We start from the raw sequence: 19,470 nt of genomic DNA, 5'->3' as shown, positions 1-19,470 counted from the left end.
TAACATTTAAACATAATCCAGTAAATTGCCATTACTTTTATTGGAAAGAGGTACAGATTAAACATACATGCATTTTTCATAAATGAAGTGGCTATGGTACAAACATTACCATCTATAGTTATCTACTATAGTCTTTTATAGGTGCATCTACATTTTATGTAACATATGCACAACAGTTATTCTACCTGAGACAGATATTACAGTTTCGTGATATTCATCATATGAAAATTAATAAACAGTTAAGCAAATCCTAGGGAGTCAAGTAATAAGCAATTTGTCAGTTGATCTAAAGCAGAAATTTATCAAATATTCTCTGATTTCCTACCTCATGTGGTACATTGTTTGAAACCCTATATGTAAATAAGAAACTGCACTAAAAGCGAGAACAGAAATGAAGGAGGACATATTGTAGTATTGTAAGCCAACAATTTGAAATTGTAATAAACCCTTTATTGATGTTCAGTGTCTAAAATAGAAATGGATCAGATATGACAGTGACTAATCAGATAACAGGAGTGCATCTGAATTCCATCTGAGTGCATATTCATTTTTGAAGCAGAAACACAAGTGTGAACACAATGAAGAAACCTAGATGAGATGGTTCACAGTGGCATTTAAAGTTATCCCACTATGGCTTGACATATTAAGAAGTGTGGATGGAAAAGTACAATTACTGCAAGTTCCAGAACAATATCATATACTGTGAGAGCAGCTTTCATTTCATAATTACCGGTAACTCTCATGACTGTAAAGTAAGATGTAACCCAATTTACCTTTAAAAAATATGTTCCCATTAGTGAGACATACAGAAACATACCTAGTAATAATACATTCAAGGTTTAGCATTGGAGAGTTTTTGTAAATCTTCTGTCACACCCACCAAAGACCACATGAATTTGGATAAGCTTATTTTCTTCTGGTATTTACCATTGTACAATAATCTTTGTCATACTCACAATCTTCTTCACTCTTTGGTCCATGTTCTTTTTGTTGCATGTCTTCTGTATTGACAGTCTCCTATTCTTTGAAATCTCAGTATCCTCCTGAAAAATCTTTGCTCCATAAGTTTGATCCTGCTAAGTAATCCTGTCCTTACAATGTTCAGACTTTCTGCTGCGTGTAAGGCTTTAGGTCAGATTACCATCTGACAGTGATAATACCTTAATTTTGCACTGATTGAAAGATTGTTCTTAACATAGATGTTCCTAGTGTTTTTAATTCCAAATTCATGTTGTTTATTTATGCACCTTTTCCATCGGACCCATTTCTATCCATTCTCCTAAGTATTTAGATGTGTCTAACTTCTGAATTTTCCCCTCCTCTTGTGTCCTTCATTTTGGAATTGTCTTGATATTCATTATAAACTATGTCTTCTCAATAGAAATTTGTAAATCTGTTGTACTCTCTTGTCTCTGGAAGTGAGTAGCTTTAGTCACCTCTTTTAATGATTCTAACAATATCACAATATTGTCTGCAAATGGCAGATAATCTATTGGTATTTCTTTTCTCTTTCATCCAAATCCTATTCCACCCAGTCTTTTCATTTCTTGTAGCCAGCCCCTCCCCACCTTATCAGTGATGCAGTTAAAAGCAAGAGGGAGAGACAATCTTCCTCTCGCTGATTTTGATGTTGAAGAATTCATAAATTATTTCTGTAAACTTGACCTTGCTACGTTGATTAAGGTCTGTTTAATCAATTCAATCCAAATTCACCTCTTCCAAAATTCTGGGCTATCTTGAAGCTCATACATATGGACATGAAACTCTTGCTTCTCTTTTTGTGATACATAATTATCAGATTAAGGTTCAAGATTTGTTCAGGATGTACCTACCCTGTAGCCTCCTTGGTATTCATGTGTTTGTAGATTTAGTTTGGAAAAGCTTTTGAAGATATCTTATTAGTGACTAGCATTAACGATAGTCCTCTATAATTCCCAGAGGAATTCCCAGTGTACTAGAGGTAACGTTGTCACTTCCGGAAGCTGCTTTTCTTACAAATCGTGTTAGTAATTTGTGTTGTTTGATGACAACTTTCTCTATGCTGTTCAATTATCACTTTCTTGTTAGTGCGCTTCAAAAGTTCTGCAATAATCCCATCTTTCCCAGGAACTTTATTGTTTTTCAAGATATCCATTATGTTCCTAAACTCTTCTACAGTTATTGGTTCTGAGTCTGAATTTGATCCTTTCTGATTATAGTTAAATGTCTCAGGCTGTGCTGTACAGTTTAGGACATTATCAAAGTACTTGGTCAATATCCGACTGTCTTCCATGTCACCATATACTATACTTTACCTCCCTATTCTTAAAGTTGTGTTTTGGGGAGTCATACCTATGTAAGTTAGTCATGAATGTTCTGTGAAAGTCTCACAAATTGCTCTTTCAGAAATGCTAGTCTACCTGATTTAAGCTTTCCTTCTCCTTCTCACAGTTTCTCTGTAGATTTCTGATTGTTCTGTCTGCTTTTCGCCTTACTTCTTGTTAGTTTCATAGATTTTCTCATGTTTTTTGAAAACATCTATCAATTCTGCAACATTCACTAGCATTCAAATATTTTTCCCTGGTTCTATATGTAATATGATGCTCAATTTAAATATTTAAAAAATATCAAATATTCAAGGCATAAAGCGTAATTTTTATATATGAATACTGGGCCATTTGCTTACTACATCTTATGTACACATCCAAGAGAAAGAAAATACAAACACAGCACTTTTCTAAAAAAAAGTCAAGTAGCAGGTTATGAGACTATGGACACTAACAAAGCCTCAATATATATTTTAAGAAGAGTAAGCTGATTCCAAATAAACTGCAGGTATTTGGCAAGTGGGAATTAAATTCCACCACAAGGAACAGACATAGGTACTGTCTAACAATTTAGAAATGCTAAAGAGGTGAGGAAAATATATTTATTGTGAAAAGAAAGTTCCCAAAACATTGTGCAAAACATTTCAGCAAGGCTATAATCAGCTGAAAAGTTGTGAAATTCAAATCATATTCCATATTTCTATCTACTTTCATTCTTGTGTTTTAATAATGCTTAAGGAGACAAAAATATTTTTAATTCATCATTTTGTACTATCACAATGAATGAATTTGTGAGTATAAAAAAACTTTAGTGTAAGTATTATCGTGTACTACATCTGCTAGCAATATTCTTTTAACAATAATTCCTCATTTTAAGACAAGTAGAATAACATTTTTAAAAGATACCTCCAAAAACAATTTTTCAGTTTTTGCTTAAATATCTAATTACTGCAAGAACATTTCTTTTCAATACAAAATACAGATTTATTACACACACACACACACACATACACACAGTTGAAATCCTGTGTGTAATCAAGAGAATGGGCAAGCATTAAGTCTCCAAGAAAATGATAAAGTCAGTGTGTTCTTTAGGGTAGAAGTACGCAGGCGTAAAAGTTTGTTTTTATTTTATTGTTCAGTAATTGGTGGGCAAAGCAGATTCTGATTGTCAGGCAATAGGAAGTGCTGTAGAGCCAAAAACAGGATCCTTGTTAACAAATAGATAAAGTAAATTTAAAAAAAAAAAAAAAAAAAAACAAAAAAAAAAAACACTGTATGAAAACTAAATTATGTGATGGGTGAACATAATGAAAAATAATCATTCCAAATTTTCTGTATGAAAAGTATCTGAATAAATTAAACTTTATGATACAATTGGTGAGGCCAAGAAATATTGGTCCCTCCAAGCTTTCATGGTTCATATCAAATATGTATACCAATCTGGATAGATCTGCCTCTTACAAGTACACTTCAATATCTGTATATTAATAACAATGCAGGCTTTGTCACTTCATTTCTTGAATTCTATAACTGTCATAAAATTTAAGTTGCAAGCATTTTTAATACCCAAATGCACACTATTTTTGTATTTATATTTGCAATATAAATGCCAAAGTAATTAAGCATAAATGTTTTGATTTCTCCATGAAGTCCCTCAAGGACAGGGTAATTGTGATGTGCATTTATAAGCTTACTTGTTTTTTGATATGTTGCTGTGCAAGAGAATGAAGGAATGGATGTGCTTTACTTGTGTAAGTAGTGTAACTTGAATGTGTCTTTTCTGTGTTGTGAGTATGCATTTGAATTGTGTGTGTATTTACTTTCAAAAACTATGGAATTAAATTTAATATGTAGATACTTTTGTACAGCACTTTGGGGTATTTCTGCATGAAGTGTGCACTTACTGATATGCTACAAATATCACCTTTGTAAATTCATAAAAATGCTGCTGTAAAACTTGAAATGTTTTAAATTAGAGTAGCCACATACATTACTTACCCATAGATGTTCATTATCTCACTTTTTAATAATTCTTTTTTTACTGGTATTTCTTTTTGTTGTTGTAAATCATGCAAAACAAATATCTGAGTTGTTTTGACACTGGCAGAAGCAAATATGTTCTCATAAACTCAAACTGCTTCTGTCGCTGCACACTGTGGAGCTTACTGTGTAGGGCAGATAGTGACTAGATGGAATCAGTAAATTACCCTGCTTCATATTCTGTTCACATCTGAAGTAAGGGAAAATAAGACTGGCAAAGCCAATTGGTATGGGTGTTATATATTTTATTATTACATCGTTTGTATAAAACAGGGGTAGGAAACAGCAATCCTTTTTTCATTACTGATGACAAAGCTGCATGATTAGTTTCCTCCAGGTGGACTGATTATTAAGAATAGAAATTTATTTTTAAATCAGTATGCATTTTTTATAGCTGTATTTCATAAAATGAAAGAGAGACAAGAAAAATAAAAAAAGTCTACCTTATGCTGATACAATTGCTACACTTCACATAATCTGTTTAAAGACAAGATCTGTGAGCACTGGCAGACAAAAAGTTAGATTACACATATTAATGCTTTGATTAAATTAATCAATTCATTGACTGTTGTCCTGGCCCCAAGGAGAAATGATGTGTAAATCTGTCTCCAGATCTTCATGTGACACTACTGGCAATACTTCATAAAGCTCTAGATAATGTTTTATGAGATAATCAATAACCAAAATCATTGGTTCTGTGTGAACCTATGCTTCTTCATAATAATATTACATGTCAGAAGTTGTGTGGTTTGTAGGAATATATTTCTTTAGTGTTCTTTTAGTACTAAGCTACAGTTGCCATAGAAAAACTATTTCTTGAAAAACATTATGATACCTTTCTTGTGATGCTATTTATTAGATATCAAAATACAATATTTTTCTGCTGTACTCCAGGAAGAAAAAGTAACATAATAGGGGATATGAAAAATAAGGCTATGAAAGAATAAATCTTGGGCGAATAGAGTGGCTAATAATTTATTTAAATTACAAAAGCAATAAAAAATATGAAAAATGATGCAATAAATGTAAAATCGTGAAATAAAATAAAACAAAACATCACCTGGAGAACAGCGATAAACTCAGCATTACTGTAAATGCAGCAAAGTGTACTTACAAATTGATGTAATGCGAAGAACTGGCAGAAGGCTGATGGAAATAGTAAAGAGCAAAAGAGTGAGCATTTGCAGCTTTTAGAAAAATAAATTCTCTCATGAAGAACAGTGAAAAAATGATAAAATTAAAGGTAGAAAGGACAACATGAGAGTCAAGAGAGAGAGATAAAAATGAGAGAAAGAAGAGGTCAGTTTAATGTGAATGCTAAAATTTAAAATCAAGTCCTTTACTACTTTAAGTGTCTCATTGGCTAATCTAATTCCCTCAGCATCACCTGACTTAATTCGGCTACATTCCATTATCCTCGTTTTGCTTTTGTTGATGTTTATCATATATACTCCTTTCAAGACACTATCCATTCTGTTCAACTGCTCTTCCAAGTCCTTTGCTGTCTCTGACAGAATTACAATGTCATCGGCATACCTCAAAGTTTTTATTTCTTCTCCATGGATTTTAATACCTACTCCAAATTTTTCTTTTGTTTCCTTCACTGCTTGCTCAATATACAGGTTGGATAACATCGGGGAGAGGCTACAACCCTGTCTCACTGTCTCACTCCCTTCCTAACCACTGCTTCCCTTTCGTGTCCCTCGACTCTTATAACTGCCATCTGGTTTCTGTACAAATTGTAAATAGCCTTTCGCTCCCTGTATTTTACCCCTGCCAGCTTTAGAACTTGAAAGAGAGTATTCCAGTCAACATTGTCAAAAGCTTTCTCCAAGTCTACAAATGCTAGAAATGTAGGTTTGCCTTTCCTTAATCTAGCTTCTAAGATAAGTCGTAGGGTCAGTATTGCCTCACGTGTTCCAATATTTCTACGGAATCCAAACGGATCTCCCCCGAGGTCGGCTTCTACTAGTTTTCCCATTCGTCTGTCAAGAATTCGCGTTAGTATTTTGCAGCTGTGACTTATTAAACTGATAGTTCGGTAATTTTCGCATCTGTCAACATTTGCTTTCTTTGGGATTGGAATTATTACATTCTTCTTGAAGTCTGAGGCTATTTCGCCTGTCTCATATATCTTGATCACCAGATGGTAGAGTTTTGTGAGGACTGGCTCTCCCAAGGCTGTCAGTAGTTCTGATGGAATGTTGCCTACTCCCGGGGCCTTGTTTCGACTTAGTTCTTTCAGTGCTCTGTCAAACTCTTCACGCAGTATCATATCTCCCTTTTCATCTTCATCTACATCCTCTTCCATTTCCATAATATTGTCTTCAAGTACATTGCCCTTGTATAGACCCTCTATATACTCCTTCCACCTTTCTGCTTTCCCTTCGTTACTTAGAACTGGGTTTCCATCTGAGCTCTTGATATTCATACAAGTGGTTCTCTTTCCTCTAAAGGTCTCTTTAATTTTCCTGTAGGCAGTATCTATCTTACCCCTAGTGAGATAAGCCTCTACATCCTTACATTTGTCATCTAGCCATCTCTGCTTAGCCATTTTGCACTTCCTGTCGATCTCATTTTTGAGACGTCTGTATTCCTTTTTGCCTGCTTCATTTACTGCATTTTTGTATTTTCTCCTTTCATCAATTAAGTTCAATATTTCTTCTGTTACCCAAGGATTTCTAGTAGCCCTCGTCCTTTTACCTACTTTATGCTCTGCTGCTCTCACTATTTCATCTCTCAAAGCTACCCATTCTTCTTCTACTGTATTTCTTTCCCCCATTCCTGTTAATTGTTCCCTTATGCTCTCCCTGAAACTCTGTACAACCTCTGGTTTAGTCAGTTTATCCAGGTCCCATCTCCTTCAATTCCCACCTTTTTGCAGTTTCTTCAGTTTTAATCTACAGTTCATAACCAATAGATTGTGGTCAGAGTCAACATCTGCCCCTGGAAATGTCTTACAATTTAAAACCTGGTTCCTAAATCTCTGTCTTACCATTATATAATCTATCTGAAACCTGTCAGTATCTCCAGGCTTCTTCCATGTATACAACCTTCTTTTATGATTCTTGAACCAAGTGTTAGCTATGATTAATTTGTGCTCTGTGCAAAATTCTACCAGGTGGCTTCCTCTTTCATTTCTTCCCCCAAATCCGTATTCACCTACTACGTTTCCTTCTCTCCCTTTTCCTACTACCAAATTCCAGTCACCCATAACTATTAAATTTTCATCTCCCTTTGCTATCTGAATAATTTCTTTTATTTCGTCATACATTTCTTCAATTTCTTTGTCATCTACAGAGCTAGTTGGCATATAAACTTGTACTACTGTAGTAGCCGTGGGCTTCGTGTCTATCTTGGCCACAATAATGCGTTCGCTATGCTGTTTGTAGTAGCTTACCCGCACTCCTATTTTTGTATTCATTATTAAACCTACTCCTGCATTACCCCTATTTGATTTTGTATTTATAACCCTGTATTCGCCTGACCAAAAGTCACGTTCCTCCTGCCACCGAACTTCACTAATTCCCACTATATCTAACTTTAACCTATCCATTTCCCTTTTTAAATTTTCTAACCTACCTGCCCAATTAAGGGATCTGACATTCCACACTCCGATCTGTAGAACACCAGTTTTCTTTCTCCTGATAATGATGTCCTCTTGAGTAGTCCCCACCCGGAGATCCAAACGGGGGACTATTTTACCTCCAGAATATTTTACCCAAGAGGACACCATCATCATTTAACCATACAGTAAACCTGCATGCCCTCAGGAAAAATTATGGCTGTAGTTTCCCGTAGCTTTCAGCTGTTCACATTACCAGCACAGCAAGGCCGTTTTGGTTAGTATTACAAAGCCAGATCAGTCAATCATCCAGACTGTTGCCCCTGCTACTACTGAAAAGGCTGCTGCCCCTCTTCAGGAACCACAAATTTGTCTGGCCTCTCAACAGATAGCCCTCTGTTGTGGTTGCACCTACGGTACGGCTATCTATATCGTTGAGGCACACAAGCCTCCCCACCAGTGGCAAGGTCCATGGTTCATGGTTCATGCTATATACTGACAATTTAGTACAATGGTCATCTTGAAAGATGGAGGTGATTATGTTGTGGTCCTTATTAAGCTGCTGGCTGTCTGCTAGGGAAACATAGCCATTCAGGGTATCAACCAATGAACCCATTTACACTTAATTAAAATTTCTCCAAAACTGAGCCTTCACTGACTTATTCCATTCCTTGCATACAGTCCTTCCAGATACTTGTCAGGCAGTGATGATAAATACTGTATTACATTGTACGTAATTCACATACTGCTACTACTACTACTAGTACTACTACGAAATATGATTTATCTGACCAGTTCATACATTTCTAGTTTTCTAGAATCCACTTAGGTCAGCTTTCTGGTCAGAAGTGAGCAAGTTTCTTGTGTGAAACTCTACTTTTCTTGCATAGAATTCTACTCCAAATATTTGCAAAGCAACTACCTCCAGTGTACTCATTTGGGAGTGGTTTGGCAAAAACTACATTAATTTCATGAAATATTTCATACTCCTCCACTACTTGTCTACCTCTAAGATGGTATGTGACAAAATACCTGTGAAAAGAATCACTTTCTTCAAATGGTAACTTTCTGTGTGTTCAGAGGCAATAACGTCCTTTTGCCACTGCATCTCATAAGACTTGTGATCCATATTATACAAATAGCAAACAAGATAAGTAGGGTGCTGTGTTTGTCCCACTGACACACTGAACATATTTCTGTAGATGCACTGCAGATGCCAATTGGTACCACTCATTCAAACTGTATACAGACACCAGAAGTTGCTATTAGCTTTACAATGCCTTATAATAATGTTTTGTCCAGTGATATTTTGAATTATTTGAAAGAATGTAGTAATTTGAAACTAGAACACACACCACACAGTGAGTAAAGGAAACAGAAAAAGGAAGAAATTAAAACTTTTGAAGATACTTGATAAGGCACAGTTTAGGTAAGACAGTAGTAGGAAGTAAGACTAAGGTAAATTAAATGCTGACAATTAGCAAGAGATAAAAATGTGCTTTTGTTCATATTCCCTCTCCAGTTTTGAAGTAGTATACTGAGAAGCTGCAAGCTACTCATCTCATAGAGAAGGCACTTAGTCACAGACAGGTACAGTGAAAACGACTGCTAATATATAAGCTTCCAGGCAGCGTCCTTCTTTCGAAGCAGAAAACACACACATGGCTGCTCTCTGGGCACTGGGGGCTCAGTGCACAGTGTATATGTGTTTACTTCTTTCGAAGAGGGAATTTGTATGAAAGCTTACTTATTTCAGCAGTCTCTGTCATTGCACCAGTCTGAAACTCGTCTACTGCTCTATTTGGTGAACAGTAATCTATCCTTTCTGTATTGCTGTTATTCCAGCCTGGATTTTCCAGAGTATGAAAAGCAACATGCAATTCATGTAATAATGAAAAATCGTCTTTGTTTGTAAACTATTTGTCCTGAACAACTTTACCTACTTAGACCCTTGTTCTGATCATATTAAAATGATTAATTAGCTTTGGATCACAATGTGTTATGGTAGTGACAATATTCTCTCTGAAACAGATCCAGACCAAAAGTTGGCAGCCATGCCAAGGTATTCTACAAAGAAGAAAGCATAGACATGTTACAACTACATTTCTGTGATTGTACTTCTGATTTGTCAGATAAAATTAAATTGATCAAAGAAATAAGTATGAAGACTTTCAGTTGAATTTTCAATGTGAAAGATAATTGTAAACAGCTGACAGTATATTTACAAGTAAACGAAAGCTATAGCAGCAGAGGAGTGTGGAAACTGAAATGGCAGAAGAATGTGTAATACATAGGCAAGGAAACTGATTACTGCTGCACATCAAAACTGTGTGTGAATCACTGGGCTATAAATATTTATCAGTATCAGATTTGGATGTCCTTTATCGGCACTTATGATGCAGAAATATACTGATCACTACTGGAGAAACCTTAATTGACAGACAGATTCTGTGACAAATGTTTCAGCTAAGTCAGTTTGAAATAGCCTATGCTATAACATGCAGAGTGACCACACTGCACAAAGAAAACACTATTTTAGAGTTTTGAAATAGATAGAGTTATTTCATTTTAATACTGTTTTAAAAAATAACAATCCCAGTTACAAAAGATCCCAAAAATAATTACATTTATTTCTGCTAATAGTTATAATGTGCACTTCACATATTTTTTGCATCCTATTAGCACATATAACATCACTATTTCCAGCATATACTGTTTTTTTGCAAATTGGCTCACAGGTCGTCATTTTTGCTTCTTATGGGTGCTGCAGTTTTTGCTGCTACTTGCAGTCACTCCAGATATATTGTTCCAATGTATGTGGCTACTCTGTTCTGAGCAGATCTCTTTAAATGTTTAAATTCAATTTAATTTAGTATGATAGTGAAACAAAAGAAATTATCTTGAGTTAAAAAGGTGTGTTAATTTTTATTTCACCTACTGATCCATCAATTTCAGTAATACTTCATTATTTTAATGTTCATCATTTGGTTCAGCAGTTACTTACATGAACAGTATCCTGTTGTTTTCTTTCCATCCCCTAACTTACTCCTGGTATCAACCTAAATCTTGGCTCTTTTTTTTTCTCTCTCTCCATTGAAAAACCTCCTTAATTTGTAGTAAGACCAAACTTTTTGTTTTTTTTTATTTATGTTTATTGTTCCTTCTTAATTATGAGATCCACTTATTCCTAAGCTACATTGGTTTGCAAAACTTAAGGCTGAAAGTAACTTTTGCACAATGTTTAACTGCCAAGTAACATAGCTTAGTGAAACTTGGACCACACATAGAAAGAACTGCTACATTATACTACAGAAGGTAACTGAAAGAAATACACAATTAGATGAACAGAAATGATACTTTCATTCAAAGGAAATAATTATACTGAGGTCACAGTCGTAATGGTCCCCTGCACATGAGTAAAGGCAGAACATGCCCCCTTAAAAGATGCACATGGGAAAGGAGTACAGTATTGATATCATTGACCAGTGGGTGCACCGTGTTCAAAGATTTGGGGGTCAGTATGCACATGCAGTGTTATGCCGAACCATGGAATACCATTTTGACCACCAAAACAATCATGTTCAACAACATTCCTGGCTGCAAGTGTTCTCATCTCTTACCAATTAGGTGTATGTTCAGAATAACTATGCAGATGGAATCTGCGTTCATCTGAGAAGAACACGTGACATAACTCCTCGTCGATCCAGTGACCTGTGACCTTGGCACCAATGGAAACGGTGCCTCCAATGTGCAGGTGTTAACGGCAGACAACATGTTGCTCATTGGGTAAAGAGACCACTCCCACACAGACAGAGTCCCACTGTGGAGTATGAGATTTCATGCCTTGCATTCCTGTCAAATGTGGTTGCACCCACTGTTTGATGTGGATCCTATGTAGACTGTTGCACAATGTAATGGTCATCTGGAGCTGTAGCAAGTGCAGTCAACCACCTCCTCTCCCTCGGGCAGCAGTGCCTGTGGTTCAGAACACTCTCCATGCATGTTCAACAGTGCTGTGAGTAATACCAAACTTCTGGGCTACACTAGTCACACTTCTTTCTTATTCTAGTTTCCTGATGATTCTTCCCCATGTGAAGTCATCCAAATGTTGTCCCTGGACTATGATGTAATGAAAGAACACCATCACAGTGTAGTGTAACTGCTTGCTGATTGACACACGTGTCTTTTTCCCAGTCCTTCAACTGTCACATGTTGTTGGGCAAGCCCCATTTGACTCAATAGTCATGCTGACTTTGCACCATGTGACATCCACCTTTCTGTACTTGACTAGGGAGACCTCAGGCAACATGCTCCTGCACTTTCATTCATTTCCACCAAGTCTATAGTATGTTATTTTAATGAGCTCGTCCTTAAGTTTTGCAGAGCAGTGTGTTTTTAACGCATAATATGGCTGTCATACTTTAAATTAAATATGCACATGATATCTCAGTTTTGTATATTGTTATTAGTTTTAAAAACTAAACAAAAATATTCTGATAGAGTGTTTTACTATAGTTTAGTATTAAGACTATTATGCTTTTTCAAGAACAATGTGGACTGATGTAGAAAAAACTGTTTTCCCCTCTCCCTTTTCTTTATTTCTTTATTTTTCTTTCTTTCTTTTTTTCTTTTGTGTTCATTTTACTCCCAGAAGGAAGAGCACAATGCCGAAATATGATCCACCATACGTGAAAAAGCCTATGGTGAAAAAATATGCTGGCAAAAGTGCAGCTAACAGAACACCAGAAGAAGCAGCTGCCATGGAAAATGTGAACAAGATTTTAAAATTTGGCAACATGCCTTCCTACAGGTAAGAGACACAGTATATAAATTCAATATTATGTTGTTTAAATAGTACATATTATGTACAAGATCCAGAACAATTCAAAAAAAATTAATTGTGATGAAAGGTATAAAGAAACTATATTCAGAGAATTTGATGTGGAATGGAATTAATTTCCTTGAAACCACAATTTTCAATTTGAGAAGTATTAGAAAAAGAAAGAAGTGAAGTGATATAAGAAAAAGAAAGAAGTGAAGTGATGGAAGAGGTATAAGGGAAGGGCAAGGGGAAATTTCTAAGCCTAACAGTGGGAGTCTGTATTTCTTACTTCAAAAAGAAACTTAACTGTTGATGAAGTCCTCTTTCTTATCAGTGCACTTTGTCCAGTGTTTCTCCAGTGAGTACATTCTAGTCCCAAAGTTTTATTCTGGAATGTCTGAAAAATGCGCAACTATGGTGCAAAAAATTCGCCATTGAACCCATAATGTATTCCAGCAACAATTTTTTTTTAGTAGTGGGAGTAAATGGAAGTCATAGTGTGCCAAATCTGGTGAACAGGATGTATGTTCCAACTATTTATATGTGAAATCTCACAGCTTTCTCATTTCAGAGGCTCTTTTGTGAGAAGATGCACTGTCTGGGTGAAATATGTTTATTTATTGGTACCGTTTTCAAGATAATAAATAAGAGCATCCCCCCTAATGTCCAGAATAATAATAGCCACAACCTTCCTGGCAAATTAAAAGAACTTTATTTGTCAACTTGCACTTACTGCTTTTATAGTTGTGTTGTTCTTGGTGTTATGTGATCTACCCATGTTTGATCCATAGGAACAAAACAGTACTAAGAATTATATAGACTGCTCTTTAAAATGTTTCAAACATTCCTGAAAAATTCATTTTTACATTGGATTTGCATGTCATTCAATAAAAATTTGCTTATAGTTAATTCTTTATGTAAAAAGCTGTACTCTCTCACTTGTCATTATTTCCTTCTGGATTTTCCATTGTTTGTATTCTCTTTATCTCATACACCTATGTTATCAACTATTTTACATACACATTTAATTGACATCAATCCTGTGGGATATTGTGCAGTTTTTTCATGTTTCATCTCTCCTTACAGTGTTGCAACATCCTTTACATGGCTTATCTACTGTCAGAAATGAATGGGAAGGTTCCTTATAGAATATCACCATCTTTGGATACATTTCTTTTGGTGATAAACAAACCCAAACAAAGAATCTTAAGACATCAGCCCACTTAATGCAGTTGACAAAAACACAGAAAATATGACTAGTTTCCAAAGCAATATAAACAATAAATTTTCCAGATCAATTTGAGATTTTACTTACTCTCTTGTATAGCATGTACTGAGATGAGAAAAACAAACTTCATTCATATCAGTGACATTTCTATCTCAGACTGAGAAAATTCAGCCATGCCTTTGTAATGTTCGGTGGCAGCAATGACATGGCCACCAGAAAAATTGGTGTACAGGTTTTCATTATTTATACATGCCACATGAAAATAGATCTCACATGCATAATGGAGAAGGAAGAAACTAAAACAGTGATTAAAAACTTTCCTTTGTGAAATTTAACTCTTTGAATTAGAAATAAATTTAAATTTTTGTACAGGTGATTTGAGACTAGTAATAAAAAATAAAGAGCAATTTATTGCAGAACAACAGTTATTTATAAATGTTATTTGGTTGCAGATTAATTTTCCTTTATTGTTGGGACTTAATTTATCTGTGACATCCAAAAATTAACCATTAGTTTTCTCCAATTTATCTGCACCTCTTTCAGTTCTGTAGGTATATATGAATAAAGTATAGGGAATGGTTTGTTCATTCGTGAATACTAGGAACTCATAGCTTATTTGCAGGCATATATCTCTCATCAGATACACAATAACATGACTCATTCTAATATTTACTCCCCTCCATACCTCTCCATTTATGTATTTAGCAACCTTTTTTTGTATATAAAAGCACTGGGTGCTATATATATTGGACATGTCAAATGCATTGAAACTGTACACAGCCTTTGCATAAGTACATAATTCCTTACATTGCTACATGAATAAACATCTATTTTAATTCTGAATCTACCATTAGCACTCAGTTTGTACATTTAAATGAAATATACATGAATAGGAAATTGAATATGAAACAGTGCTTAACAAGTCCACATGTTCACCGACTCCTCCTCTCATGAGCCTTGATGATGGGGATTCTATAAATTTTCGTTTAGTATGGAAAGGAAGAAACAATCTATGGAGATGCCCATTTAGAATGAGTTTACTGCTATATGGTTGTGGAAGCTGACCACTGCTGATGGCAGACAAGAACAACTTAGAATCAGTGGAGCTTTGGCTATAGGAAAGATGAAGAAAGGCCTGTTGGACAGACTAGAAATTGAATGAAATAGTTTTAAAAGAAATAAACGAGGAAATTAATCTCATGACTACCATTCAGAACAACAAAATAAAATTTTGTCATTTATGAAGATGTAAAACCTTTTTAGTTAATATTTTTGAAATGTGAAACTAGGGTGGAAACAGGAAGATAATGTAAAAGATGTTTTGGAGGTAATGACATGTCAAAACTGCCAAGAAAGGAGGAGAGAACAAAGTAGAGAGGAATGGTTGCAATGCAAAGGCATTGAGTTTTAGAAGATGATTGTAACAACCACAATTTTTTACTTTCATAAACAGGCAGATTGTATTTGTTATCTTGTTGCTGCAAATATCATTTCTTACACTTTCAGTGGAACAAAACTTTAAGAAATGAATGAACAAATGCTGAAGTTGATAAGCTGTATTTCATTTCCTATATCTATATCTCTCCAGCAACAAAGGTCTTTTTCATTATGCTTTGGATTTCCTTACTTGGGTGGTGTCCACAAAATTGAGATAATGCGTGGTAATGTTTGATCTATTTAGCCAATCACTACAATCGTTACTTGGAAACAGTTTGAAAGATACCTTTTTTCCAGCAATGTGAACTACAGGAAATAAATTTTCACATGTGCTAAACACAATACCTATGATGAACAGTTAAGTTACATGAAGCTCCTTGAACATAGTTCTTCATTTGATCCTGGAAAATATTGTACTTGTACAAAATAAAGAAACAAGCTCCACACACTACATTTGCGATTCTTTAGCATTGAAATTAATGACTTTCAGGTTCCTACATGAACTAATTTATTTTCCATTTTTTACTTCAAATTAAATGAGACTGATTCCAAAAGTTCATGAGTCATTCTCCATCTATTTCATATTTGAGGCGAATGAACTGAATGTAAGGTTTTCTTCACTTCTTTGAATATAATCTGTAGCTTCTGCATTCGTATTAAAAATTGAGGGTTATATGAATAAAAACACAAAATAACAAAAGGCCGAAAATGAGGCAGTATATATAAATAAAGTGCACAAATGAATCACACATTATCAACTGAAGTGAATATTTGAGTGTGCGCAAGTTAGTAACAGGGACCAACTGTGATGCAGAAGGGCTAAAAATAAAACACAAAGAAGATAATTTGAGCCCAAACCCTTATAGTCATAGAAGATCACCACAAAAAATATTTTGTACCAAATGGAGTCAGACACATAAGATAATCAGTATTTCAGATGTCTAATTTTAACATGTTTCTCTTTGAAACAAGAAGTAATTGACAGCCATATCAGTGCCATTATTGTATTAGAACTAATTGTTCACTACTAGCTACATAAATAATCCACTATTTGTTGTGTCTAGATCTGACAAACAGTGGGCTTTCTGTTAGTGACATCAGAAATTCACCAGTTGATCTAAATGGGCCAACATAAACAGAAGATCTATTGCAATTTTATAGAGTTGTAATGAAAGTGTTAAAATAAAAACTTTAGAAAACCGTGTTTCTTACAGAATCTGCCATTCATTTTCATTATGTTATACATACGACAAGAGTAGGAAGACTCTCTTGTTGACAGAAAGAGTGTTGTAACTATTTAGTACTTACAGACACATAGTCTTCTTGCTTATCTTTTGGAAAAATCATATCAGTAATTTATCAGATAAATCAGTATTATGAAATATAAAATATATCATCATTCTGAATATAAGTGAACTGAGAAACAAAGTTATGTACCAGACTCGGAACTCCAAAGAAATTTCCTTTTGTAGCAGAACCTTGCTGTATGCACCCACTGGGCATCATTTGTGAAAGACTGCAAAATATTATTCACCTATTGAATCTGCAGATACAAACAGTGAATAAGATTGTGCTTTTTCCAGAAGGGTTTGAACAGATATTTGGACATAATTATAATCTGCTATGAACTTCTGTTCCTCGTCTGGTACACAATTCTAGTATCATACATTTTGTTGATGAAGTATGTAAATATATTGTAAGAGCACTGGAAAATTAGCATGCTCTGAAACAAAATTGTTCAACATGAAGTGCAGAAACTGTGTTATTTTTTTTTGTCAGTCGTGGTGGTGACTCGCAGCGAGTGCTCTTCCGCCCGGTGAATCACATGTCAGCTGGCATCGCATCACGTTTCCAGTTAGTTGCCACATCATTGACCCAGTCTGTAATTTGTGTTATATATGTACTGTAGAGTAAACAATGAAATTTCAGCCACAGTCAAGTGTAACTTGAACAGGACATATTATCTTCAGTTGTGTATACAGTGGTTCCCATCCATAAATGGATCCCTCACGGAAACTTGAACAAAATATTAGCATTGAATAATTGTAGTTCTGAAGCAGAATCATCAGGAAAACAAGTGGTTATTTAAAGGTAGAATTAGGAAAACCAAATGTATCTTTGTTTCAGCAGTATTAAGATTTATGTACTGTATTAAAGTTCAAGCCTGCCTTGTTCCATTTATGTTTGGAGAACATGATCACTGGGCATAATTCATTGTTGTCTCCTCATGTGTAGACTATTTAACATGATAAGTTTTATTCAGATTTAGGAGACTGGAGTTCTTCACATATTCTTGATTGGAAACACTAAGTGGCTGAAATCTCTTTGTTTGCAACACAACTGTAGCCCCTCCCAATGTCAGATCCCAAAACATGCATGCCAGTTCTCCAATAGCTTCCTTAAAGTGTGATAATTGTGTTTAGGTAACAGTTTTCAGTAACCTAGTGCAGTTGATTGTTAATTATCTGTTTAAAGTATTGCTTCACGATTTTTATTGTTGCAACTAAGCTCTTGTGTTAATAGAAGTTAAAGTATTTTAAAAGTAATAAATATTGTTTTTTGTGTTTTTTCTTTTTTTGTGCCTGTATTGAAGCAATGTGGTATATTTGGGTAATTGCAATTGTACTGAAATTGCAAGATCCTTCATTAAACAAGAACTGATTGCCTACCTGTACCCTATCTTTTTAGTTTCAATTCTGTCTGAGAGTTTTCTAAAATTTGTCATAATTGTTGGGGTCGTGCTTAGAACATATTCTAACAAAACAGAAGCACTTGGCCACTAAGTGTGTGTGTGTGTGTGTGTGTGTGTGTGTGTGTGTGTGTGTGTGTGTGTGTGAGTCTGTTTATTTTGCATGTATATATTAATTAGACAAATTTTAAATATTCATACCATATGAAATATGGTATAAATAATTGAGACAGTGTAAATTTAGTCTTGATATTGAAAACATTCTTGTAAAATATATCTGAGACTAAATATCATTTTTCCTATTTATATTAAATATTTGCAGCAAGCACTTCCTGGAAATTCTTTCATTCATAGACAGAGTGTAATGGAACTGATACGAATGTTTTAACATTGTGTACATTAAAAAGAAGGTTCTGCATAGAAGATAGTGGGATCAAAATTTCTCCAATAAACTATCAAAAATTCTCCAATAAGCTCCTCCCAGCTGCAATGCTATTTTCAGACAATCTCTGCAATGTTAATGATTTCCTTGCTAGCTACTTTTAAAAGCTAAACATTTCTTTCAATTTTGTTTGGTTTCATTACACATTCAAAGCAAAATTTTCTTGTGTTTCCATGATGAGATGCACAGAAAGTGTGAGATGTTTCCATAGAGGCCTCATGGAACACTGAAAATGAATGAATGAAATTAAATATTTTTCATATAATCTGTAAATTACCACACTATATTTTTTGTGTCTAACAATGAAAGTGCTTGCTCTGCCATTGCATGCCATGCAGAAACAATAACAGTAATTTTTGAACTGTAAAACTGCAGATATTGGCTACAGCAAGCCATTTTCATACTGCATATTTGTGACAGCTTGAAAATTAACTGTTTATACAGGTATTATTAGGAATTACATTTTTCATATTTCAGTGCAATTTATATTTTATTTATTGACCCCTGTTCTTATAATTATTTCTGTTTGTTGCTTTGAATGACCAGGAAACACAGTATAGACTCTTTTGAGAAAATTTGAAACAGTTTTGTGTTCTAACACACAACCCAAAGTAGGAGGTTAAATGTTTTTGTCTTACAACACACAACTAGATGTAGGAATGATTCTGCAGAGGTCACAAAGTTAGGATACCTTCAAACTAGTTCTTTGTGCTCTGTGTCCTTTGCATTGTGTTTACAGAGAACACAAGATGCAGCAGATGAAGCGTATGGGTATGGGATCAGGCAGCGAAGAGGATGCAACCCATTCAGGTAACAGTATTTTCATACGACATTGTACATATACATTCATCTACTTTATGTGAAGCCTTATAATTTAGGTTAGAATGCAAGCCAGATTTGAATGAAAATGTTTTCAGTGCCATTGCCTGACATTGCAG

General features: G+C 34.8%; 1 protein-coding gene across 1 annotated transcript in view; it reads left to right on the top strand.

Moving 5' to 3' along the window:
- LOC126473271 (disintegrin and metalloproteinase domain-containing protein 22) overlaps nucleotides 1–19,470 on the top strand; it is a 1,075,530-nt gene that overhangs the window by 959,839 nt on the left and 96,221 nt on the right. The window contains exons 20-22 of the mRNA XM_050100225.1: nucleotides 12,566–12,724; nucleotides 17,181–17,255; nucleotides 19,272–19,342. Coding sequence (XP_049956182.1) covers nucleotides 12,566–12,724; nucleotides 17,181–17,255; nucleotides 19,272–19,342 — 305 coding nt within the window. The remainder of the gene's footprint in view (nucleotides 1–12,565; nucleotides 12,725–17,180; nucleotides 17,256–19,271; nucleotides 19,343–19,470) is intronic.

This window comes from Schistocerca serialis, chromosome 4 (assembly GCF_023864345.2).
Source record: "Schistocerca serialis cubense isolate TAMUIC-IGC-003099 chromosome 4, iqSchSeri2.2, whole genome shotgun sequence".
NCBI lineage: Eukaryota > Metazoa > Arthropoda > Insecta > Orthoptera > Acrididae > Schistocerca > Schistocerca serialis.
This window is presented reverse-complemented; position numbering and strand designations above follow the sequence as displayed.